Genomic DNA, 26,119 nt, shown 5'->3' with positions numbered 1-26,119 from the left:
CCTGAGCTGTCATGTTGCAGTTAGTTTTGGTCCAGCTGTGGAATGTGTTCTGTTGTATTATTTACCACAAATGGTTTATAGTTCATCTTTAATACCGCATGACATTTGAAGAAGGTTTAAATTGAACATTTCAAAATGAGCCAAAATGGCGCATGTAGCAGCGCAATTACACATTTAAAACACAGCCATACAAGTAGATCCGTGTATTTCTTGCGCACTTAATCTTTGTACATTGTCGAATTGGGGCGCACTACATACTCGTTATGACGTCAGACTTAGTGCGACTAGTAGTAGTGCGCGACTTCTTACACAACCTTGTTGTGATTGGCTGTAGGACTCCTCAGTGGGCGGGCTCTTCGCTGCTGGAGTCACATGACCCGCGCAGAGCCAAGCTGACCAAATCCAATATGGTGGGCAGCTTAGGAGCTCTCCGGTGGATGATAGTGTTTCTCTGCGGGTTCAGGTTCGGTGTCCTCGGCCAGGAGGCCCCGCAGGTCCTCGGGCTGCGGCTGGAAGACCCGCCCGCTGCGGTGTGCATGAAAGACCGGACCATCTCAGCGCCGGAGGGCTCTGTGTTCAAGCTGCGTCTGTTCGGGGAGCTGAATGGAAGCTGGCCGTGGGTGTCGTTCTCCGGGGCGGCCGGAGGAGCGGCTGGGGTCGGGGATGCTCCGGATCCGTGCGAGCAGGAGTCCCTCCGCCGGGACTCGGCCTTCGTAGTGAGCAGCCAGCTGTTCCGGGACGAGGACCACAGCGGGGTGCTGAGGGTGGAGGTCCGGACGGGGGGCGGGGCTCGGAGCGTGCACCGTCTGTGCGTGCTGAACGGGGGCTCGTGGGAGTCCGCCACCGAGGACCGTCTGCGGGTCGTCCCGGACCCGGGTCCGCCCGCGGACCACGTTCCCGGATGGGGGCTGGCGCTGCTGGTGCTGCTGGTTCTGGTGCTGTGCGCTGCCCTGAGAACCGTCAACCTCAGCCTCCTGTGGCTGGACCCGGTGGAGCTGTACGTGCTCCACAGCTGCGGTACCGAGGACGAGAAGAGGGCCGCCAAGAAGCTGGAGCCGGTCCGTAGGAGGGGCAACTTCATGGTGAGTCCAACAATTAATAACAAACCACAATAATAATAAACAAACAATAATAACAAACAACTATAATAACAAACAACAATAATAACAAACAACAATAATTGCAAACAAACAACAATAATAACAAACAACAACAACAATATGCAAACAACAACAACAATATGCAAACAATAATAACAATATGCAAACAAACAATAATAACAAACAACAATAATAACAAACAACAACAATATACAAACAACAATAATTGCAAACAACAATAATAACAAACAACAACAATATGCAAACAAACAACAATATGCAAACAAACAATAATAACAGCAAACAAACAACAATAATAACAAACAACAACAATATGCAAACAAACAACAACAATAATAACAAACAATAATAACAATATGCAAACAAACAATAATAACAAACAACAACAATATGCAAACAACAATAATTGCAAACAACAATAATTGCAAACAAACAACAATAATAACAAACAACAACAATATGCAAACAAACAACAATAATAACAAACAACAATAATTGCAAACAAACAACAATAATAACAAACAACAACAACAATATGCAAACAACAACAACAATATGCAAACAATAATAACAATATGCAAACAACAACAATAATAACAAACAACAACAATATGCAAACAATAATAACAATATGCAAACAATAATAACAATATGCAAACAAACAATAATAACAAACAACAACAATATGCAAACAACAATATGCAAACAAACAACAATAATAACAAACAACAACAATAATAACAAACAACAACAATATACAAACAACAATAATTGCAAACAAACAACAATAATAACAAACAACAACAATATGCAAACAAACAACAATAACAAACAATAATAACAATATGCAAACAAACAACAATAACAGCAAACAAACAACAATAATAACAAACAACAATATGCAAACAAACAACAATAATAACAAACAACAACAATATGCAAACAATAATAACAATATGCAAACAAACAATAATAACAAACAACAACAATATGCAAACAAACAATAATAACAAACAACAACAATATGCAAACAAACAACAATAACAAACAACAACAATATGCAAACAAACAACAATAACAAACAACAACAATAATATACAAACAAACAGCAATAACAAACAACAATAATATACAAACAAACAGCAATAACAAACAACAATATGCAAACAAACAATAATAACAAACAACAATATGCAAACAAACAGCAATAACAAACAACAATATGCAAACAAACAATAATAACAAACAACAATAATATACAAACAAACAGCAATAACAAACAGCAATATGCAAACAAACTGCAATAACAAACAACAATATGCAAACAAACAGCAATAACAAACAACAATATGCAAACAAACAGCAATAACAAACAACAATATGCAAACAAACAATAATAACAAACAACAATATGCAAACAAACAATAATATACAAACAACAACAATATGCAAACAATAATAACAAACAACAACAATATGCAAACAAACAACAGTTTTAAACAAACAAACTACATACTTGCCGCAGGAGGGGCAACTTTATGGCGAGTCCAAAATACAAACAATAACAAACAACAATGCACAAACAAACTTTGATGAGTACACAAATAAACAATAATTTAAAAAAAAACAACTAACTACTGTTCAGGGACAGTCAAAGAGCAGAGCACTGACAAACTCCATGAACAGTATTACGTGCAGCGTGCACATCTTCCATGCGCGCTTCTCACCTGCACCAGGAGCAGTGTTGGATGTGACATCCAGCTGAGCTGCTCCCTCTGTTCATATGACTTTAATGTTTAGTGCTGAACTCCAATAAACTATTCATCAAAACACTCACAAGTCTCATAAATTACATTTTGTTTAATTGTGAGTTACAGCATCGTCTTTTATTAAATGCTGACTGGTGTTAAAAACTTATCAAACGCACACGATCAGTGTTTGATTACATGCTTCAGTTGTTCTCTATGATAAATTGACTAAATAAAACCATCTTTAACCCTTTAATAATTTTAAAATGTTCAAATCACAGAAACTTCTTAAACTTTATTCTCGCTGCTCAGTAACAGATGATGTCACGTCCTGTTGGTCTCAGCATTGGTTTCTATTGGCTGTTTAATCAGTAAATGTTGCAGAGCATGCGCTCTCACGTCTCTAATCAATAAATTTGTGATGATCTTGTGGGTCTTTAGAAGACGCACACTTTAGCTGAACACTGTCAGCTGATTGGCTGAGCGAGAGAGCTCCAAGCTGAGAAGAGTTTGATGGAATGGGGAAAGCGGGCGTGGTCACAGACAGCTTTAAACCAGGTTTAAACCATAGGCCTGGCCCTATTAAGAACATTTTGATAAAATACCCCCCACTGGGTGGGGCAACTTCATGGTACATCCAACAAAGAAACAACAACAATAAACAAATTACAGTTATTCCACAGGAGGGGCAAATTCATGCTGGGTCCAACAATAATACATAAACAAACAAAAACCCCAAAAGACATTCAAAAACTACAATAAACAGTCTGACAATAAACAAATAAACTACAGCCGGTCCACCAGAGGGACAACTTCATGGTGGGTCCAACAACAATAAATAAACAAAACAACAGTCTGACAAACGATGATTAACAAACAACAACCACAATAGACAAAAACAACAAACAATAGTCTGACAAATAATAATAAACAAACTACAGCCAGTTCTGCTGGAGAGGCAACTTCATGGTGAGTCCACCAAACACACAACAACAATAAACAAAATGATAAACAAACTACAACGGTCCGCAGGAGGGACAACGTCATGGTGGGAACAACAACAATAAATAAACCAACAAAACTACATCAATAAACAAACAGCCTGTCTGCAGGAGGTGCTCACAGTGTTCCCAGTGTGGTTCTCTAACTGGCGTGTCCTCCCTCAGGCGTGCTCCCTGCTGTTTCTGTGTGCGGTGGGCCACTCAGCACTGGGCGTGCTCCTGTACCGGGCCCTGGGCTCCGTGGTCTCGGCCGTCTTTGTCAGTGGTTTCCTGATCTTTGCGGTGGCAGAGCTGGCTCCTCACGTGCTCTGCTCCGGGTATGGGTTCCAGCTGGCCCCGGGGCTCACCTGGCTGGCTCAGGTCTGCATGGTGCTCACCTGCCCCCTGTCCTGCCCCCTGGGCCTCATCCTGGACTTGGGGCTGCGCAGGGACATCAGCACCTGTGGGATCAGAGAGAGAACCATGGAGATGATCCGGACCAACGTCAATGACCCCTACAGGTCAGAACCTACTGCCGACTAGTCACTACTCAACAGCACTACTCACTGTGTCTTTTTATTAAGTTTTGTGTTTTTTTGTTTATGTTTTGTGTTTGTGATCAAAACACTGAATAGTTTCCAATAGTGTCAGAAGTGTGAACAGTGTTGAGTCATGAGTAAATAAATATCCTTCAAAATAAAAGTCCCAACCCGACCCAATGTTGAGAAGCTTTGCTGTTGAGCAAAAGTGGATTGTGGAGTTATTTTTTTTAAAAGGATTTTCTTCAGTTGAGCTGAGGAAAATCCAGTGCTTTTACTTTGAAAGGATGTGTTTTTAACGGAAAGTTGTCCTGTCCCTTTTGAACACTAGAGGGCAGTAATTGGTTACTTTCAGTGTTGACTATGGTCCAGAGTTGTGTGTGTGATGGTCCACCTGTGTGTGTGTAGTGAGTTTGTGAAGGAGGAGTTCAGTCGTGGTGCTCTGCGCTCTAAGACGGTGGAGGACATCTTGACTCCTCTGAAGGACTGCTTCATGCTGCCCAGCTCAGCCGTCCTGGACTTCTCCACCATGTCTGAGATCATGCAGAGCGGATACACACGAGTGCCCATCTATGAGGAGGAGAGGTAGAGACTATACTCCACTGGTGAACTCATCATACATCATCACCTCATCTCATTTTACACACATTTACGTCCTTTTCATCAGTCTTTCATTTGTTTTAGTCTTTTTTTTTAATCAGTTTTTAGTCCTTTTCATTAGTTTTTAGTCTGTTTTGTTCTGTCTTTAGTACTTTTTTTTTTATTCATTATTCGTATTTTTTACAGCAGTTTTTACAGTTTTCATTCATTTTTAATGACTTTTTAGTCCTTTTTAAAATCTGTTTTTAGTGTTTTCTTTGGTCAGTTCATTCAATCTGTTTTTACTCTGTTTATAGTTATTTCCACCTGTTTTGGTCTGTTTTTAATACTTGTTTTAATCAGTTTTTAGTTTGTTTTTAGTCTTTTTAACTAAGTGTTTTTTGTTCATGTAATTTAATCTGTTTTTAGTCTGTTTATAGTAATTTTCATCTGTTTTTAGTCCTTTTCATTAGTTTTTAGTCCCTTTTTAAATCAGCTTTACATTAGTTTTTTGGTCAGTTAATTTAATCTGTTTCTAGTCTGTTTTAGTAAATTTTAATGTATAGTCCTTTACATCTTTTTTGGTCTTTTTTGTCTTTATTCTTGGTCCTTTAGGTTTGTTTTGATCCATTTAGCCTTTTTGCTTTGTTTTCAAATCTTTTGTCCTATTTTTATATAATTTGAGATGAATTCATATTGACTCACTAGATGTTGCTTTTGCTGAAAAGCTGGTGTTTTGTTGAGTATCACACCTTCAACTTTAAATGACACCAGTGGTGACTTATACTGCTTCCACATTATGTTTCCTGGTGTCAACCTTTTCCAACAGTTTAGAGAACATACCTGTTTGTGTGACAATGTGTCTGCTTGTTTCTCCTGCAGGTCCAACATCATAGAGATCCTGTACGTGAAGGACTTGACGTTGGTGGATCCAGACGACTGCACGCCCATGACGACCATCACCAAGTTCTACAACCACCCGCTGCACTTTGTCTTCAACGACACCAAGCTGGACGCCATGTTGGAGGAGTTCAAGAAAGGTGTGAAACAAACAGCTCCATGAATTCTCTCTTATAAACACATTTATAATCAACAATTAGACTCTCAAACTTCACAAAACAACATAAATACACGAAGTGAACTCAGAAATAGACAAAATTACAACAAAAACCTAGAAGATTAATTCAAAAACACAGAAATAACAGAAACATATACAAAATGACAAAAAAAATACAAAATGAGAACAAGAACACATGCAGTAAATGTGTATACATTCACAAAACAACACATACACACCAAAGAAATGCACAAAATGACACAAAAAATACACAGACACTAAACAACAACTGACGACAAAACTATTACAGTGTCTGATAAATAATTCTTCTAAATGAACATCATTAAAGTTCAAATCAATTGTTTCTGGTTCCTAATTGTTTAACTCCCATGTATCACCGGTTCTCTGCTTGTCCACTATAACCCATGTGTGTGTTGGTCTCCTCAGGAAACTCACACATGGCCATCGTTCAGAAGGTGAACAACGAGGGCGAGGGTGACCCGTTCTACGAGGTTCTGGGATTGGTCACTTTAGAGGACGTCATTGAGGAGATCATCAAGTCAGAGATCCTGGATGAGTCGGACGGATACTGTGAGGATGAATCCCCCCACACACACACACACACACACACACACACAGCTCCCACTCGTCTGTCAGCAGCTCCATGCTGGGCTCTACACATGTCCAACTCAAACCCCAGGGGCCAAATCTGGCCCTTTAGATCAGTGGTTCTCGACCTTTTCAGCTTGTGACCCCCAAATAATAAAGTTTTCAGAGCCTGGGGACCCCCACTGTAGCTGAAGGTGGTTGAACACAGACATGAACATTGAAGAACAGTCATGTGGAGACAGGACCATCTATAAGGGGGAATAAAGGGGAGAGATTTTTGGGGTCCATCCATAAAGTCAGTAAAATGATGGTCTATTGTTCTATGAATCTGTGATAACCACATTTATTTATTCATCTGAATAATATCCACTGTTATCCTGCAACATTTACTGTTATAATAGTCATCTTAAAGATGGAAATCCTTGTTTTAATCAGAATAAAATGGGTTAAAAGTGACCAAAAATGGTGGTGAAATGGAATTTTCAAAACCACAATTAGTTAAAAAATTAGTGGACAAAAAGACAGAAAAAGTGGTAAAAAGGGTTCAAAGTGTCAATATTGGAACAATTAGTTTAAACTGGCAACTAAAGTGCATGACAAATTGTGAATGTGATTAAATCAGCATGAAATATAATGAAAAGAGGTTAAAAGTGACAATAATGGGTCAACATATGTGACATTAGTGGAAAAGATTTATAAGTGCTGAACATGTCTTGAAAGTGGAAAAAATTTGCAGAAAAGGCATCGGGATTTGATGTAGAAGTGTCAGAAATGGAAGTAATGTAGGAAAAATACATTAAAAGGAGACAAAATATGGAAAGAAAAAGTGATGAAAATAGGCAAAAATATGGAAAGTTTGGTGTAGTGGCAGAAAAAGCCAAAATTAGCTCAAATTCTTGATAAAAAATATTCCTAGTTTGTTGAAGGTATCTGGCGACCCCCTCCAACTGTCTCGTGACCCCAAGGTTGAGAACCCCTGCTTTAGAGCGTCCAAAGTGTCCCGCAGAAAAATTGTTTTCATTACCCTTTAAATAATAGTTATTTTTATGTTCCTATAATTTTTATATCATTTGTACAGTTTTTAGGCTGATCTAGTTGTGTGTGTGTGTGTGTGTGTGTCAGTGGACAGGAAGGTGAAGCGTCCTCTCGCTGCGTTGGAGATTCCTCTGGAGCCTCGCAGCGCGGCACACGAGGAGTTCTCCCTCTTCAAGCCTCCTGAAGGAGAACTGAAGATCCGCACGTCTCCTCAGCTGCTGCTGGCCACTCACCGCTTCCTGTCCAGAGGTGAGCGACGCCTGCAGGGGCGGAGACGGGTACCCATTGTGTCCAACAAACAGGAGCGGAAACTAACACACAGAATCATCAGAAAGATCTAAACCAGACACGGCCCTGGTCCAAAAACACACAATATTACAGAGAAATACACAAAATGACAAAGAACATACACAAAGGGAACCCAGAAATAGACAAATTCACAACAAAAACCTAGAAGATGAATACAAAAACACAGAAATAACAGAAAAATATACCAAACGACAACAAAAACACAGGGGATAAGAGTAAAAATGTACAAAATGACAACAAAAATACAGTAAATGAGTGAAAAATATACAAAATGACAAAGGAAATACACAAAGTGAACCCAGAAATAGACAAATTCACAACAAAAACCTAGAAGATGAATACAAAAACACAGAAATAACAGAAAAATATACCAAACGACAACAAAAACACAGGGAATAAGAGTAAAAATACACAAAATGACAAAGAAAATACACAAAGTGAACCAAAAAAGTAGAAAAAATTACAAAGACACAATATTACAGAGAAATACACAAAATGACAAAGAAAATACACAGTGAACCCAGAAATAGACAAAATTACAACAAAAACCCAGAGGACAAATACAAAAACATAGAAATAACAGAAAAATATACAAAATGACTAAGAAAATACATAAAGTGAACCCAAAAATTGACAAAAACACACAAGATGAATACAAAAAATATACAAAACGACAACAAAAATACACAAAACAAACAAAAATGTACACAACATTAACGATAATGTACAACAGTGGCAAGAAACCCACCCTGTGTTAATGCTCTGATTGGTCATTATTCTAATGCTGACGTGAATGTTGATCATGTGACCCTTAGATCAATCACATGCTGTGATAACAGTTGTGTGTGTGTGTGTGTGTGTGTGTGTGTGTGCGTGCAGAGGTGGAGCACTTCAGTCCGGCTCGGGTTTCAGAGAAAGTTCTTTTCCACCTCCTTCGACATCCCAGCGTCAACCAGGAAGTCCACTTTGACTCAGGCAACCGTCTTAGCTCCGCCCACTACCTGTACACCCGAAACCACCCGGTAGACTACTTCATTCTGCTGCTGCAGGTACGGACACATGCTGTGACCTCACTTTGATTATCGTCATGTGACCCACTTTAGTCTGTCTCTGAGGGACAGCACGTGTGAGTGAATAAAATCCAAATAAACTAATACAATGAGGGCAAATACTGAACATCAATCAATCAATCAATCAATCTTTATTTGTATAGCGCCAAATCATAACCAATGGTATCTCAAGGCACTTTACAGTAGAGCAGTCTTAAGGACGGACTCTTCATTTTATGGATACACACATATGCATATATACGTATATACACATACATATGTATCCCACACCCAACATGAATTCATCATGGCGGCAAGGAAAACCTTCTGTTAAGCAGCAGGAACCTTGTGTGGATCCCATTCCTATGATGAACAGCCATCCACGTTATGCTGTGTTGGGTGTGTGCAGAGGAAAGGGTGGAGACAGAGTTGTTGAGACTCTGTAACTCCACACTGAGGATCCCACGGACCTGCAAGACAAAAGCCAGAAGGAGTACAGGAGCAAACACACAAGGGAAGAAGCAGACATAGAGGGAGTGTTTGAGAGAGGAATGGGACCCTCTCCGGTCCCTCTCTAACCTAAATGACCTCTCTCTTAACGCCCTCTCCAACCTCTCTCCAACCGAGCATGCCAGACCCCCCCCCCCGGCAGTCTATGCCTATTGCATCTTAATTATGAGCTATGAGCTGGTTCCTAACTAAAAGCTTTATCAAAGAGGAATGTTTTGAGCCTAACCTTAAAGGTAGAGAGGGTGTCTGCCCCCCGAACCGTGGTTGGTAGATGGTTCCAGAGAAGTGGGGCCTGATAACTGAAAGCTCTTCCTCCTATACTACTTTTAGAGATGAATGGAACAACGAGTAGTCCAGCATTTTGAGAGCGTAGTGTTCTGGGGGGATTGTATGGCACTACAAGCTCCTTGAGATAGACTGGTGCCTGTCCATTTAGGGCTTTATAAGTGAGAAGAAGAATCTTGAATTCTATTCTATATTTTATGGGAAGCCAATGCAGAGAGGCTAATACAGGAGTAATGTGATCTCTTCTCCTAGTTTTAGTCAGTACACGTGCTGCAGCATTTTGAACCAGCTGAAGTGTCTTAAGCGACTTGCTCGGGCAGCCTGCTAAAAGAGAATTACAATAATCCAGTCTAGAGGTAACAAAAGCATGGACTAGTTTTTCGGCGTCGCCCTGAGACAGGATAGATCTGATTTTAGCAATGTTACGGAGATGAAAGAAGGCAGTTCTTGAAGTTTGTTTTATGTGAGAGTTGAAGGATAAGTCCTGATCAAATAGAACCCCAAGGTTTCTAACAGTTGTGCTTTGTGCCAGAGTAATGCCATCTAGGGCAGTTAGGCTAGCATAGGTTTCTCTAAGGTGTCGCGGGCCCAGTACAATGACCTCAGTCTTGTCTGAGTTGAGAAGAAGAAAATTTTGGTCCATCCAGGCCCTAATGTCCTTTAGACAGGCCTCAAGTTTAGATAGCTGATTTGTCTCACCTGACTTCATTGATACATACAGTTGGGTATCATCAGCATAGCAGTGGAAGTTAACAGAGTATTTTCTCATAACATTACCAAGGGGGATCATATAGATACAGAAGAGGATTGGACCTAGCACAGAGCCCTGAGGAACCCCGTAGCTTACTTTAGTGTACACAGAAGACTTATTATTCACGTGTACAAACTGGTACCTATCAGATAGGTAGGACTTAAACCAGTTTAGGGCAGTCCCTGTGATTCCAAGTAATTTCTCTAATCTCTCTAGTAGAATATAGTGATCTATAGTGTCAAAAGCTGCACTAAGATCTAATAAAACCAGCACTGAGAGTCGTCCTTCATCTGAAGCCCAGAGTAGATCATTAGTTACTTTAACTAAAGCAGTCTCTGTGCTGTGTTGAGCTCTAAAACCTGACTGGAAGTCCTCGAACAGGCTGTTGTTTTGAAGAAATTCACAGAGCTGAGCTGCCACAACTTTCTCAAGAATCTTTGAAATAAAAGGAAGATTAGATATAGGCCTGTAGTTTGCTAAAGTGCTGGAATCAAGAGTAGGTTTTTTGAGAAGGGGTTTGATTACAGCTACTTTAAAGGACTGTGGCACGTAGCCTATTGATAGGGATATATTTATTGTCTCCAACAAAGATGGGCAGACTAGGGGAACAACTTCTTTAAACAGCTTAGTTGGGATCGGATCTGAAAGGCAGGTCGATGGTTTGGAGGATGAAATAATAGAGTTAAGTTCCTGAAGTCCTATATGTGTGAAACAGTTTAGGTTAGGCCTATTTACATTTAATGGTACAGCAGGCCCAGGTGAAGGCAGGGAGTGGCTAATTTTATCTCTAATCTTGTGAATTTTATCGTTAAAAAATGTCATAAAGTCCTCACAGCTGAGGGCTAGAGGAATCATGGGCTCAATAGAGCTCTGACTTTGTGTTAGCCTGGCTACAGTGCTGAAAAGGTACCTCGGATTATTTTTATTTTCTTCAATTAGTGAGGAGTAGTATGTAGATCGACTATGTCGTAAGGCTGTCATGTATTTACTATGGCTTTCTTGCCAAAGTATTCGTGACTCCTCTGTTTTATTGGAGCGCCACATTCTCTCTAATTTACGGGTTGTTTGTTTGAGTGTGTGAGTTTCAGAGCTAAACCACGGAGCTTTCCTCTGACGTTTAATAGTTTTTTCCCTCAATGGGGCAATTGAGTCCAAGGTGGATTTTAGTAGACTAGCAGAGCTATCGACAAGCAGATCCAGTTGAGAGGGGTTATAATTAATATCATAGTTATTTATTGGATGGTGCACTGAGTTTAAGGCAGCAGGAATGGCCTCTTTAAATTTAGCCACAGCACTGTTGGATAGATTTCTACTTGTAACTATTTTATTGCACAGTGCGAGATCCTCTAGGATAATGTTAAAAGATATTAAAAAGTGATCTGATAGCAGAGGATTTTCAGGGTAGACTTTTAGTTCATTAATATCAAGGCCATATGTTAGAACAAGATCAAGAGTATGATTTAAACGATGAGTAGCTTCATTAATAGTTTGAAAAAAGCCAACTGAGTCTATTAGGGACATAAAGGCTGAGCTCAGGCTATCACTATCTTTGTCCACATGGATATTAAAATCTCCTACTATCAGTATTTTATCAGAACTGAGGACTAAGTTTGATATAAACTCAGAGAATTCTGATAGAAATTCAGAATAAGGGCCTGGAGGACGGTAAATTATCACAAATAAGACTGGCTGGCAGGTTTTTGATTCGATATGAGATAAATTTAGAACCAGGCTTTCAAAGGAAGTGTAATTGGCCTTTGGTTTAGGATAGATTAGGAGAGAGGAATGATAAATAGCTGCTACACCACCTCCACGGCCTATGTCTCGTGGCATATGAGTATTTAAATGACTGGGAGGAGTGGCTTCATTTAAACTAACATATTCATCTTGATACAGCCATGTTTCAGTTAAACAGAATAAATCAAAGTTATTTTCTGAGATAAGGTCATTTACTAGTAGAGATTTGGATCTCAGTGATCTAATATTTAATAGAGCACATCTAATGGTTTTATGTTTTGGTGTTTCTAGATTTGAGATTTTAATTTTTTTCAGATTTTTATAATTGATAGCTCTTTTATTTGATTTTATGTTAAAATCATTGTGAAATATGGGTCGGGGGACTGACACCGTCTCCATAAAATAATATTCATCACCATCACAACAGTTGTCATGGCGATGAACACAGCTATCCTGATAGCAATGGGAGGGAAACTGTCCTAAGGCAAGCGCAGAGGGGCGTGGAGGACTCCCCCTCTGTAACATGGTCTCATTCATGAGATGTCATAAATGTGCCATGTTTTCTGATAGTAGAGATGCTCCCTCCAAAGTAGGATGGATTCCATCTCTTCCTATCAGGTTCGGTTTTCCCCAGAAGGATCTCCAATTATCAATGAAGCCCACCTCGTTTTCTGGACACCACCTCGATAGCCAGCGGTTAAATGATGACATGCGGCTATACATGTCATCACTGGTCAGATTTGGTAAGGGACCAGAGAAAATTACGGAGTCCGACATTGTTTTAGCATAAGCACAAACTGATTCAATGTTCACTTTGGTTGCTTCCGACTGGCGACGTCGGGAGTCATTAGTGCCGACATGGAGGACTATCCTATCAAACTTACGATTACTCTTTGCCAGCAACTTTAGATTTGATTCTATGTCGCCCGCTCTGGCCCCAGGGATGCACCTCACGATGCCCGCTGACTTCGCTAGCTTCACGTTTCTCACTATGGAGTCGCCAATTATCAGAGTTTGTTCCCCGGTGAGTGTGTTGTCCTCACGGAGGGGGGAGAACCTGTTTGAGACGTGAACATGGTGGTGTCCCGAGCGGCTTTTTGACCTTCGACTATGCTTACCACGGACAGTAACCCACTCATTGCTGGCCGGGGGGGAGGCTAAGCTAGAGCTAGCACGGTCCGCACCGGCTAGGTCCTGCTTGCTAGCTTCGGTTTTGGTATCAGGGGTGCGGAACCGCTTCTCCAGATTGTTGATCCTCGCCTCCATATCTAACAGTACGCTACACTTTATGCAACTACCATTGTCCCTAAAGGAGGACGAGGAGTAACTAAACATCTGACACACCGGGCAGGAGAGCGGAGGGGAGGAGAGAGAAGCCATAGGTGCTAAATTTAAGCTAAGCTAAGCTAAGGACAAAAGGAAGTTTAAAGGAGATTGTACTGCCTATAAGAGGCGAGATTGCTTTTTACTTAACCTTCGTACGTTTAACTGTACGGTAAAAAATTAAAACAAGTGTTTTCAAGGCTAAAATATCAATGACAACAAGTTTGATTAGAGTTAGCAGAACACAGTAGTAGAGCGCTGCAAACAGCGGTAGAGTGTAAACAGGAAATGATCGATACGTCACCACGAACATCTGGAGAGAAAGAACATTTCTTAAACTAATAATAAATATTTAAAAGAATGTTTCCTAATCTTTTGTCATAATGAGCAGAATATACAAACACAAATGTCATAAATTCTAAAATGTGACATTTCAGCTTTATTTTTATAGTTTATTTAAAGATTAATAATGTGTTTGCTTTCAGGGTCGTGTGGAGGTGGAAATCGGAAAAGAAGGGCTAAAGTTTGAAAACGGGGCGTTCACGTATTACGGCGTGTCAGCCCTGACACAGCCAGGCTCAGGTGAGTCTTTGTTACCGTGGTTACGCAAGAAAAATAAGAAAAAACAAACAAAAACAGGAAGTTCAATGTGTCGTGTTCTGCTGCTCACTTCTGTTTCTGTAGCTAACACGTGACTGTAGCTAACACGTGACTGTAGCTAACACGTGACTGTAGCTAACACGTGACTGTAGCTAACACGTGACTGTAGCTGACACGTGACTGTAGCTGACACGTGACTGTAGCTGACACGTGACTGTAGCTGACACGTGACTGTAGCTGACACGTGACTGTAGCTGACACGTGACTGTAGCTGACACGTGACTGTAGCTGACACGTGACTGTAGCTGACACGTGACTGTAGCTGACACGTGACTGTAGCTGACACGTGACTGTAGCTGACACGTGTCTGTAGCTAACACGTGTCTGTAGCTAACACGTGTCTGTAGCTAACACGTGACTGTAGCTAACACGTGACTGTAGCTAACACGTGACTCTAGCTAACACGTGACTGTAGCTAACACGTGACTGTAGCTAACACGTGACTGTAGCTAACACGTGACTGTAGCTAACACGTGTCTGTAGCTAACACGTGTCTGTAGCTAACACGTGTCTGTAGCTAACACGTGTCTGTAGCTAACACGTGACTGTAGCTAACACGTGTCTCTAGCTAACACGTGACTGTAGCTAACACGTGTCTCTAGCTAACACGTGACTCTAGCTAACACGTGACTCTAGCTAACACGTGACTCTAGCTAACACGTGACTCTAGCTAACACGTGACCGTAGCTAACACGTGACCGTAGCTAACACGTGACCGTAGCTAACACGTGACCGTAGCTAACACGTGACCGTAGCTGACACGTGACCGTAGCTGACACGTGACCGTAGCTGACACGTGACTCTAGCTAACACGTGACTCTAGCTAACACGTGACTCTAGCTAACACGTGACTGTAGCTAACACGTGACCGTAGCTAACACGTGACCGTAGCTAACACGTGACCGTAGCTAACACGTGACCGTAGCTAACACGTGACCGTAGCTGACACGTGACCGTAGCTGACACGTGACCGTAGCTGACACGTGACCGTAGCTGACACGTGACTGTAGCTAACACGTGACTGTAGCTAACACGTGACTGTAGCTAACACGTGACTGTAGCTAACACGTGACTGTAGCTATCTCCTTTCTTTCCACAGGGAATAAGAGGAAAAATATACAAAATGACAAAAGAAAATACACAGTGAACCCAGAAATAGACAAAATGACACCAAAAAACCAGAAGACAAATACAAAAACACAGAAATAACAGAAAAATATGTAAAATACACAAAGTGAACCCAAAAATTGACACACTCACAACAAAAACACACAAGATGAATATAACATCAAAAAATAAGAGAAAAATATACAAAACAACAACAAAAATACACAAAATAAAAACAAAAACACAGAAAATAAAACAAAAATATACAAAATGACAACAAAAAACATTTTCCTTAACCCTTTTGATGACGTCACTGGGTTAAGGAAAGGTGTTATGAGAGGAGTTAGGAAAAGGCCATCACGTTTGTTTTGACAATCAGACTCACTTCCACTAGATGACGTAATAATATGACGCCACAAAGGTTAGTGACGTCTGTCGTGGTGAAAAACTGCAAATTTCCTAAAATGGCCTAAAAGCACATTTATAACACTTTCCACTGATATAATCTCAACAATCACACTGTTTGAATTTAAATCAAAGGAAAAGAGGCTACAAGGAACAATATGAATTATGTATAAATAGAATAAATGAAGTTGTTCAAGGCTTATTATTGTTAACTTATCTCTGTTGTCAGTCATCATGAGTTTCCGTGAGCTCTCGGTGTGCGTGTCACTTTAAATGTTGTCACCGCACGGAATTTTGGGTAAGCATTATCTTGTCTTCTTTGGTAAAGTATTTCCTAGGCTAAAGGAGGTTATAAAGGAAGCATTGAGCCTCTTTTCCTGACCTTAAGGAGAACTCTTACGCTCTTTATCATGGCCGCCACTTAAACACTTCCGTGGGTGAAGGAACAGTGGATAGTAAAGGAGATAGGAGGGACTATTTGGACGCAGACTGTGTCTGTAGCTAACATGTGACTTTAGCTAACACGTGACTCTGTGACTGTAGCTAACGTGTGACTTTTGCTAACAGGTGACTTTAGCTAATGTGTCACATTGTGACTGGTCATGTGATTTCAGTGCATCAGTCTCCAGGGTCGACTCAGCATTTCTCTCCCAGAGACACGTCGGACTCTGCTGAGGCCTCCAGTCCGTCCAGTTACTGCCCCGACTACACCGTCCGAGCACTGACCGACCTGCAGCTCATACGGGTCAGTACCAACTCTGACCCCCGGGGGTCAGTATCAACACTGACCACCTCGGGTCAGTACCAGTTCTGACCCCCGGGGGTCAGTACCAACACTGACCACCGTGGGGGGCGTCCGTGGAGTTCCTGGGATTCAAACCCCGACCCTCTGTTTTGCAGGTGACGCGTCTTCAATACATGAACGCCCTAATGGCGTCTCGAGTCGCTCAGAGTCCTGACCCCCCAGAGATAAAGATCCTCCCCAACAGTCAGACCAAACTGCTGAACGACAGGAACACCACACAAGGTACGCGCGCTCCGCCTCATGCTGACTCAGCGCTTTTCCTCCTCAACTAACGCTCTCTCTCTCTTTTTGTCTTCTTCTTTCTTGCTTCTGCGCCGCCGCGTGTCCGTGCAGAGTTTCCTGTAAACTTTTCCTTCTTCGACACCATTGAGAATTACTGTTAAACTTTACTGTGCAGGAGGTAAAGTCACATGATCCTCCCTCCATCAGCACCATTAGCACCATTAGCTCCATTAGCACAGACAGTGTGCGCACTAACAGGAAATGTTCATATTTACTATTTACAACTACTTTATCATCAGAATTAATATGAATAATATTGTTAATAATAATGAATATTAAGTCAAATTAATTATTTCATAATCTAATCTATTTTTGTGCGGCCCTCCCTCAGAATAAACGCACAAACAGAGAACAAAAAAATGACTATAAAAAAAACCCAAGAGCAAACTACAACACCCAAAATTTGGAGGTAAGGCTATAGTAAAGCATAAAAATGGAAAATTTGGGAATTTATTTTCCTAATATTAGGCTGTCGTAAGACCCTGAAAACTAGTGCAAATATGATGAGCACAGCTAAACTGGGGTGAAAATCCACAAAAACATTTTAATTTTAATATTAAATTCAAATTAATTTCTTAATAATCTAATCTATTTATGTGTGGCCCTCCCTCAGAAGTAAACGGAGAACAGGAACACACAAAATCAGTCTAAAACAACAGACACACAAAATGACAACAAGAATATTCCTAAATGAATACACAAAACACACAAAAATGCACAAAATTACTCCCAAAATGCTTAACACAACAACATAAATGTACAAAATGATAAGAATGATACACAAAAAATGAATCCAAGTACGCACAACAAGAAGAAACTCACACAAAATGTGCAAAAACACACAAACAGTTAATTTAAAAAACTTTATTATAAATCCATATCAACACAAACAAAACTCACAACGAGCAACAAATCAGCTAAATGTAGACAATTCCAGAAAAGAATGTAGATGCATAAACAGGAAATACACACACAATGGCACACATGCCTACTGGGAGAACATGCAAACTCCAGAGATTCTAAGTTGTGTCACACACTGTGTCCACGTTTGTGTTGTGTTGTATTTGTGTTGCCGTCATTTGGGGGTGTGACACTACTGTGGGCGTGTTTTAACTGACACATAAACACAGAGGTGGGCTCTGATTGGCTGTTTTTCGCCTTTCCTTTACATTCAGTCACTTCCTTTTCTTTGCTTCCACTTCCTCCTTTTCTAAGTTCAATAAATGATTATTTTCTTTTTAATAATATTGTTGCATAAATGAATAAATGAGCTTTAATGACTGTCTGTGATTGGTCGGCTCCCACAGGTGACGTCAGAGCGGAGAGCTCCACAGAAGAGGAGGCTCATGGGTAATGTAGTCGTCCTATGGCTGGATCGTAGGTTTGTGGACATTCCATTGGGATTGTTTGTGTAAATATGAACGTGAACGTTGAGGAAACATCGTTGACTCTGCAGCGTCGTCACCGTCACTTCTCTCTCCTTCCTTTGTGTAATAAAACTTTTATTTGTGCCTCTTTTTTTTTTTTTTACGTCTCTTTGTGCCAAAGCCTCATTTCCTGTCACTGAGATGCATTCAGTAGGTTTCAGTAGGGGCTGCTCTGATCACATGATCAATTACCTTAATCTCCAGAGCATTGGTTCTCAACCTTGGGGTCGTGAGACACTAGGAGGGCGTTGCCAGATGCCTTTAAGAAACAGAATATTTTTGCTTTTTTTTACACTTTTTCTGCAACTACACCAAAAAATCCATATTTTAACCTTTTTTCATCACTTTTTCTTGCGATATTTTTGCGACATTAATCCCATTTCTCCCACTTCATCAAATTTCAAAACTTTTCTTCACATTTTTCCCACTTTCAAGACATGTTCAGCACTTACAAAGCCTTTCCACCACATTTCCACCTAATGTCACATATGTTGACCCATTATTGTCACTTTTAACCTCTTTTCACCAGATTTTATGCTTATTTTAAAAAAATGTAACCACATTCACCATTTGTCATGGCTATTATTTGCCAATTTAAACCAATTGTTCTAATATTGACACTTTGAACCATTTTTACTGTTTTCGCCCGCTCTAAATTTAAACTTTTAACCAATTTTAGTGGTTTTTAAAACCCATTTCTACATCTTACCCCCCATTTTTGGTCACTTTTAATCCATTTTTATTTTTGATACATTCTGATCTGGAACCTGTATTTTGGTGGCCACTGGCTGAAAAGGTTGAGAACCCCTGGTTTAAAGGTTCACAACTGGAATAGAAAAAAAACTGCTTTTATTTTGAAGGGGAAGTTATTATCCTAACACTAGGGGGCGGTAAAGGTGGCACTTGTTTTTTTTTTTTTTAGTATTTAGTGACTGAAATGTAAGAATTTTTTTAAATCAAAGTTTTTGATAAAATTGTTCATAGCTAATGATGAAAAAATATTCATTATGATTCTCATTTAATATTATATTTATTATTAGATATTAAGATCTTTAAAAGTGACAAATGGGTTCTTGTTAATTTTTTCTCTGTCCAGATCGACTTGTGTTTTATTTAAACGTCTCCATGTTTTCATCGTTGGTTGTTGGATATGTTTGTGTAATGATGCTCCACGTGGACGTCAGCGGGCTGATAACGACGCTGTTTCTTTTCTGCTTTCACACTTTTAGTGATTTTTAGGAAATAAACTTGAGCCTGTTCTAAAGGTGTTTATTCTTTAAATCTTTCACTGACACAAAGAGAAAATGGTACATACACACAAAAGTGATAAGTGTGTGTTTGTCATGATTCGGAAAAATCACAGGTTGCAACCAGGGTTGGAGTCAATTAGAATTGTAATTGTGTAATTTACAATTAATTACATTTATGGCGTGATCCTATTTTAAACAATCTGTTGCTCTTGGAATCAGAATGTTTTTGTCTCAGATAAGGATAATATTAAGATTTGAAAAGGGAGAAAGAAAAAAAATTCAAACATCTAAAAACGGAGGTAAGGCATAAAAAACGGCCAAATAATTTCAAGCACCGAAAATTGAGGTAAGGCTGTAATAGAGCATAAAAAAGGGCGAAAAAATGTGAAACGCTAAAAAAATGGAGATGAGGCTTAAGGCATAAAAATGGGTGAGAAAATTTAAAACGCCTCAAAATGGAGGTAAGCCTATAGTGAGGCATAAAATTGCGAGAACAAATTTAAGATGCCAAAAATGGAGGTAGTAAGAAAAAAAAACTGTCCAAATTTTTTTAAACGCTGCAAAACAAAGGTAAGGCTATAGTGAGGCATAAAAACGGGCGAAAAAAGGTAAAACGCCCAATGGTCGAGGCCTATTTTTTATTTTTTTAAATATGCCTTACTAATCAAAAGTAAGGCTGTAATAAGACTTCATTTTCAAAAATTTCCCTAAATAAAAATTTAGTTAAGACCATCATTAGACCCTAAAAACTACTGCAAATATAGTGCACATACTTAAAATGGGCTAAGAATGCAGTACAGCACAAAAAATGACAAAAATAAAAAAATCACCAAAAATCGGAGGTAAGGCTGTAGTAAGGCATGAAAAAGGGCAAAAAAAATTCAAACGCTTAAAAACGGAGGAAAGGCTATTGTAAGGCATAAAATTGGGCAAAAAAATGGAAAACGTCTTGATAATGGTGTTAACTCAATTTCTTTTTAATTATTTTTTTAAAAATATGCCTTACAAATCGGAGGTAAGGCTGTATTAAGGCATCATTTTCAAAACTATCAAAAACCAAAAATTGAGTTAAGATTATCAATAGACCCTAAAAACATAATGCATATACTTAAAATGGGCTGAGAAGGCAGTAAGGCACAAAAAATAATGTGTAATGATCGTCTTAAAGAGGAACTACAGTAAGTAACTTGAGCTTAGCGCTCCCCCTAAAGGTCCCTTATAGTTATGTCACTGTTGTAAAAACTCCACTCCCGCCGCCGTCTGACCCACCCCACAGCTACATGTGCACCTTTGTTCTCCCAAGACGGTAGCAACCGATCACTGAAAAATCCTAATACAACAGTGAAAGGTGCTTTCACACATATAGTCCCATGTGACCATGTGAACACTATGAGGAAGAGAGACAAGTAAAATAAATGAATGATGTCGGAGTAATACGAAAGGAAGTGTGGAAATGTGTGATGTGTTTGTTTGTGTGCTGACAAAGCGGCTCTGAAAATGGATGGATGGATGGATAGATATTTGTGTGTGTGCTGCCTGATGGAGCGCTGGGTTGTGAGTGTGAAGTGGCGTGCCTGTTACCGTGACGACAGTGTGTGTGATTGCTGTGTGTTGCTGCTGAGCTATCATTGCATGGAGTTGCTACGTTCCTTGGACAAAGTTTTTCTCTGCCTTTTTTTTGCTGGCTCCGCCCTGATATAAGTTTGGGGAACGTTAATTTGGAGACAACTGTGTGCAGCCACGGGGCAGGTCATAATCTTGCATCTGTTTGTATTGGGCTGCTGTAAAGCAGTTTGTCGGCCACCGGGTCGGTGGCAGGAAAGTTGCTGTTTTCTGGCCATGAGACAGAAGGGGGGTGAAAGACCCCCCCAATCACCCCATAAACACTTGTATTACCCTCACAGGGACTACGAGAAGAATTTATTAAGGTGAAAAATGTACTTAGTTCTGCTTTAACTTTTGGAAAATATGCCGTACCTCTGATTTTGGGTAATTTTTTTTGTTTTTTTTCCATTTTTTGTGCCTTACTGCCATCTTAGCCCATTTGAAGTGTGTGCATTATATTGGCAGTGGTTTTTAGGGTCTAATGAAGGTCCTAACTCAATTTTTTTTTTTTGAAATTTTCAAAAAAAATACCTGGTTATAGCCTTACTTTTTATTTTGGGTGATTTTAGTTTTTTGTCATTTTTTGTGCCTTACTGCTTTCTTAGCCCCATTTAAGTATGTGCATTATATTTGCAGTAGTTTTTAGGGTCTAATGATGGTCCTAACTCAATTTTTTTTTTTTTTTGAAATTTTCAAAAAAAATGCCTTGTTATAGCCTTACTTTTTATTTTGGGTGATTTTAATTTTTTGTGCCTTACTGCTTTCTTAGCCTCATTTAAGTATGTGCATTATATTTGCAGTAGTTTTTAGGGTCTAATGATGGTCCTAACTCATTTTTTTTTTTTTTTGAAATTTTCAAAAAAAATGCCTTGTTATAGCCTTACTTTTTATTTTGGGTGATTTTAGTTTTTTGTCATTTTTTGTGCCTTACTGCTTTCTTAGCCCCGTTTAAGTATGTGCATTATATTTGCAGTAGTTTTTAGGGTCTAATGATGGTCCTAACTCAATTTTTTTTTTTTTGAAATTTTCAAAAAAAAAAACCTGGTTATAGCCTTACTTTTTATTTTGGGTGATTTTAGTTTTTTGTCATTTTTTGTGCCTTACTGCTTTCTTAACCCCATTTAAGTATGTGCATTATATTTGCAGTAGTTTTTAGGGTCTAATGATGGTCCTAACTCAATTTTTTTTTTTTTTTGAAATTTTCAAAAAAAATGCCTTGTTATAGCCTTACTTTTTATTTTGGGTGATTTTAATTTTTTGTGCCTTACTGCTTTCTTAGCCCCATTTAAGTATGTGCATTATATTTGCAGTAGTTTTTAGGGTCTAATGATGATCCTAACTCAATTTTTTTTTTTTTTGAAATTTTCAAAAAAAATGCCTTGTTATAGCCTTATTTTTTATTTTGGGTGATTTTAGTTTTTTTGTCATTTTTTGTGCCTTACTGCTTTTTTAGCCCTGTTTAAGTATGTGCATTATATTTGCAATGGTTTTTAGGATCTAATGATGGTCCTAACTCATTTTTTTTTTTTTTGAAATTTTTGAAAAAATATTCTTTGTTATAGCCTTAATTTTGATGTTATGTGAATTTTGTTTTTTTGTCATTTTTTGTGCCTTACTGCTTTCTTAGCCCTGTTTAAGTATGTGCATTATGTTTGCAGTAGTTTTTAGGGTCTAATGATGGTCCTAACTCATTTTTTATTTTTTTTGAAATTTTCAAAAAAAATGCCTTGTTATACCCTTACTTTTTATTTTGGGTGATTTTAGTTTTTTGTCATTTTTTGTGCCTTACTGCTTTCTTAGCCCCATTTAAGTATGTGCATTATATTTGCAGTAGTTTTTAGGGTCTAATGATGGTCCTAACTCAATTTTTTTTTTTTTGAAATTTTCAAAAAAATGCCTTTGTTATAGCCTTACTTTTTATTTTGGGTGATTTTAGTTTTTTGTCAATTTTTGTGCCTTACTGCTTTCTTAGCCCTGTTTAAGTATGTGCATTATATTTGCAGTAGTTTTTAGGGTCTAATGATGGTCCTAACTCAATTTTTTTTTTCTTTTGAAATTTTCAAAAAAAATGCCTTGTTATAGCCTTACTTTTTATTTTGGGTGATTTTAATTTTTTGTGCCTTACTGCTTTCTAAGCCCTGTTTAAGTATGTGCATTATATTTGCAGTAGTTTTTAGGGTCTAATGATGGTCCTAACTCAATTTTTTTGTTGTTGAAATTTTCAAAAAAAAATGCCTTGTTATAGCCTTACTTTTTATTTTGGGTGATTTTAGTTTTTTGTCAATTTTTGTGCCTTTCTGCTTTCTTAGCCCCATTTAAGTATGTGCATTATATTTGCAGTAGTTTTTAGGGTCTAATGATGGTCCTAACTCAATTTTTTTTTTTTTTGAAATTTTCAAAAAAACTACTTTTTATTTTGGGTGATTTTAGTTTTTTTTCATTTTTTGTGCCTTTCTGCTTTCTTAGCCCCATTTCAGTATGTGCATTATATTTGCAGTAGTTTTTAGGGTCTAATGATGGTCCTAACTCTGTTTTTTTTTTTTTTTTTTTTTATTTTTGAAAAAATATGCCTTGTTATAGCCTTACTTTTGATGTTGGGCGATTTTTTTTTTTTTTGTCATTTTTTGTGCCTTACTGCTTTCTTAGCCCTGTTTAAGTATGTGCATTATATTTGCAATGGTTTTTAGGATCTAATGATGGTCCTAACTCAATTTTTTTTTTTTTTTAAATTTTTGAAAAAATATGCCTTGTTATAGCCTTACTTTTGATGTTGGGCGATTTTTTTTTTTTTTGTCATTTTTTGTGCCTTACTGCTTTCTTAGCCCCATTTAAGTATGTGCATTATATTAGAATCTAATGATGGTCCTAACTCATTTTTTTTTTTTTTGAAATTTTTGAAAAAATATTCCTTGTTATAGCCTTAATTTTGATGTTATGTGAATTTTGTTTTTTTGTCATTTTTTGTGCCTTACTGCTTTCTTAGCCCTGTTTAAGTATGTGCATTATGTTTGCAGTAGTTTTTAGGGTCTAAAGATGGTCATAACTAATTTTTTTATTTTTTTTTTATTTTTTGAAAAAATATGCCTTGTTATAGCCTTACTTTTTATTTTGGGTGATTTTAGTTTTTTGTCATTTTTTGTGCCTTACTGCTTTCTTAGCCCCATTTAAGTATGTGCATTATATTTGCAGTAGTTTTTAGGGTCTAATGATGGTCCTAACTCAATTTTTTTTTTTTTTTGAAATTTTCAAAAAAAATGCCTTGTTATAGCCTTACTTTTTATTTTGGGTGATTTTAATTTTTTGTGCCTTACTGCTTTCTTAGCCCCGTTTAAGTATGTGCATTATATTTGCAGTAGTTTTTAGGGTCTAATGATGGTCCTAACTCAATTTTTTTTTTTTTGAAATTTTTTTAAAAAAATACCTTGTTATAGCCTTACTTTTTATTTTGGGTGATTTTAGTTTTTTGTCATTTTTTGTGCCTTACTGCTTTCTTAGCCCCATTTAAGTATGTGCATTATATTTGCAGTAGTTTTTAGGGTCTAATGATGGTCCTAACTCAATTTTTTTTTTTTTTGAAATTTTCAAAAAAAATGCCTTGTTATAGCCTTACTTTTTATTTTGGGTGATTTTAATTTTTTGTGCCTTACTGCTTTCTTAGCCCCATTTAAGGATGTGCAATATATTTGCAGTAGTTTTTAGGGTCTAATGATGATCCTAACTCAATTTTTTTTTTTTTTGAAATTTTTTGAAATTTTTTTTAGAAATTTTCAAAAAAAACGCCTTACTTTTTATTTTGGGTGATTTTAGTTTTTTGTCATTTTTTGTGCCTTACTGCTTTCTTAGCCACGTTTAAGTATGTGCATTATATTTGCAGTAGTTTTTAGGGTCTAATGATGGTCCTAACTCAATTTTTTTTTTTTTTTGAAATTTTCAAAAAAAATGCCTTGTTATAGCCTTACTTTTTATTTTGGGTGATTTTAGTTTTTTGTCATTGTTTGTGCCTTTCTGCTTTCTTAGCCCCATTTAAGTATGTGCATTATTTTGCAGTAGTTTTTAGGGTCTAATGATGGTCCTAACTCAATTTTTTTTTTTTTTTGAAATTTTCAAAAAAAATGCCTTGTTATAGCCTTACTTTTTATTTTGGGTGATTTTAATTTTTTGTGCCTTACTGCTTTCTTAGCCCCATTTAAGGATGTGCATTATATTTGCAGTAGTTTTTAGGGTCTAATGATGATCCTAACTCAATTTTTTTTTTTTTTGAAATTTTTTGAAATTTTTTTTAGAAATTTTCAAAAAAAACGCCTTACTTTTTATTTTGGGTGATTTTAGTTTTTTGTCATTTTTTGTGCCTTACTGCTTTCTTAGCCACGTTTAAGTATGTGCATTATATTTGCAGTAGTTTTTAGGGTCTAATGATGGTCCTAACTCAATTTTTTTTTTTTTTTGAAATTTTCAAAAAAAATGCCTTGTTATAGCCTTACTTTTTATTTTGGGTGATTTTAGTTTTTTGTCATTTTTTGTGCCTTACTGCTTTCTTAGCCCCATTTAAGTATGTGCATTATATTTGCAGTAGTTTTTAGGGTCTAATGATGGTCCTAACTCAATTTTTTTTTTTTTGTGAAATTTTCAAAAAAAATGCCTTGTTATAGCCTTACTTTTTATTTTGGGTGATTTTAGTTTTTTGTCATTGTTTGTGCCTTTCTGCTTTCTTAGCCCCATTTAAGTATGTGCATTATTTTGCAGTAGTTTTTAGGGGCTAATGATGATCCTAACTCAATTTTTTTTTTTTTTGAAATTTTCAAAAAAAAAAACGCCTTGTTATAGCCTTACTTTTTATTTTGGGTGATTTTAGTTTTTTGTCATTTTTTGTGCCTTACTGCTTTTTTAGCCCCGTTTAAGTATGTGCATTATATTTGCAGTAGTTTTTGGGGTCTAATGATGGTCCT

At 37.9% G+C, this 26,119-nt stretch overlaps 1 protein-coding gene across 2 annotated transcripts; it reads left to right on the top strand.

Moving 5' to 3' along the window:
• Nucleotides 1-248: 248 nt before the first annotated feature.
• cnnm3 (cyclin and CBS domain divalent metal cation transport mediator 3) lies at nucleotides 249-18,402 on the top strand. Of its 2 annotated transcripts, XM_028462630.1 has the most exons (12): nucleotides 249-1,082; nucleotides 4,036-4,370; nucleotides 4,797-4,973; nucleotides 5,850-6,007; nucleotides 6,472-6,615; nucleotides 7,756-7,917; nucleotides 8,857-9,026; nucleotides 14,118-14,214; nucleotides 16,419-16,549; nucleotides 16,705-16,831; nucleotides 16,943-17,009; nucleotides 18,199-18,402. In XM_028462630.1, exons 1-11 carry the CDS (start codon nucleotides 264-266, stop codon nucleotides 16,990-16,992), a joined length of 2,370 nt encoding a protein of 789 aa, XP_028318431.1. In that variant the 5' UTR covers nucleotides 249-263; the 3' UTR covers nucleotides 16,993-17,009; nucleotides 18,199-18,402. The 2 variants fall into 2 exon arrangements, with proteins under 2 accessions (XP_028318431.1, XP_028318432.1); XM_028462631.1 differs by lacking the exon at nucleotides 16,943-17,009.
• The last annotated feature ends 7,717 nt before the right edge of the window (nucleotides 18,403-26,119 follow it).

This window comes from Gouania willdenowi, chromosome 12 (genome assembly GCF_900634775.1).
Source record: "Gouania willdenowi chromosome 12, fGouWil2.1, whole genome shotgun sequence".
Taxonomy (NCBI): Eukaryota; Metazoa; Chordata; class Actinopteri; order Blenniiformes; family Gobiesocidae; genus Gouania; species Gouania willdenowi.
Note: the sequence above shows the minus strand (reverse complement) of the source record. Positions and strands in the feature narration are given on the sequence as shown.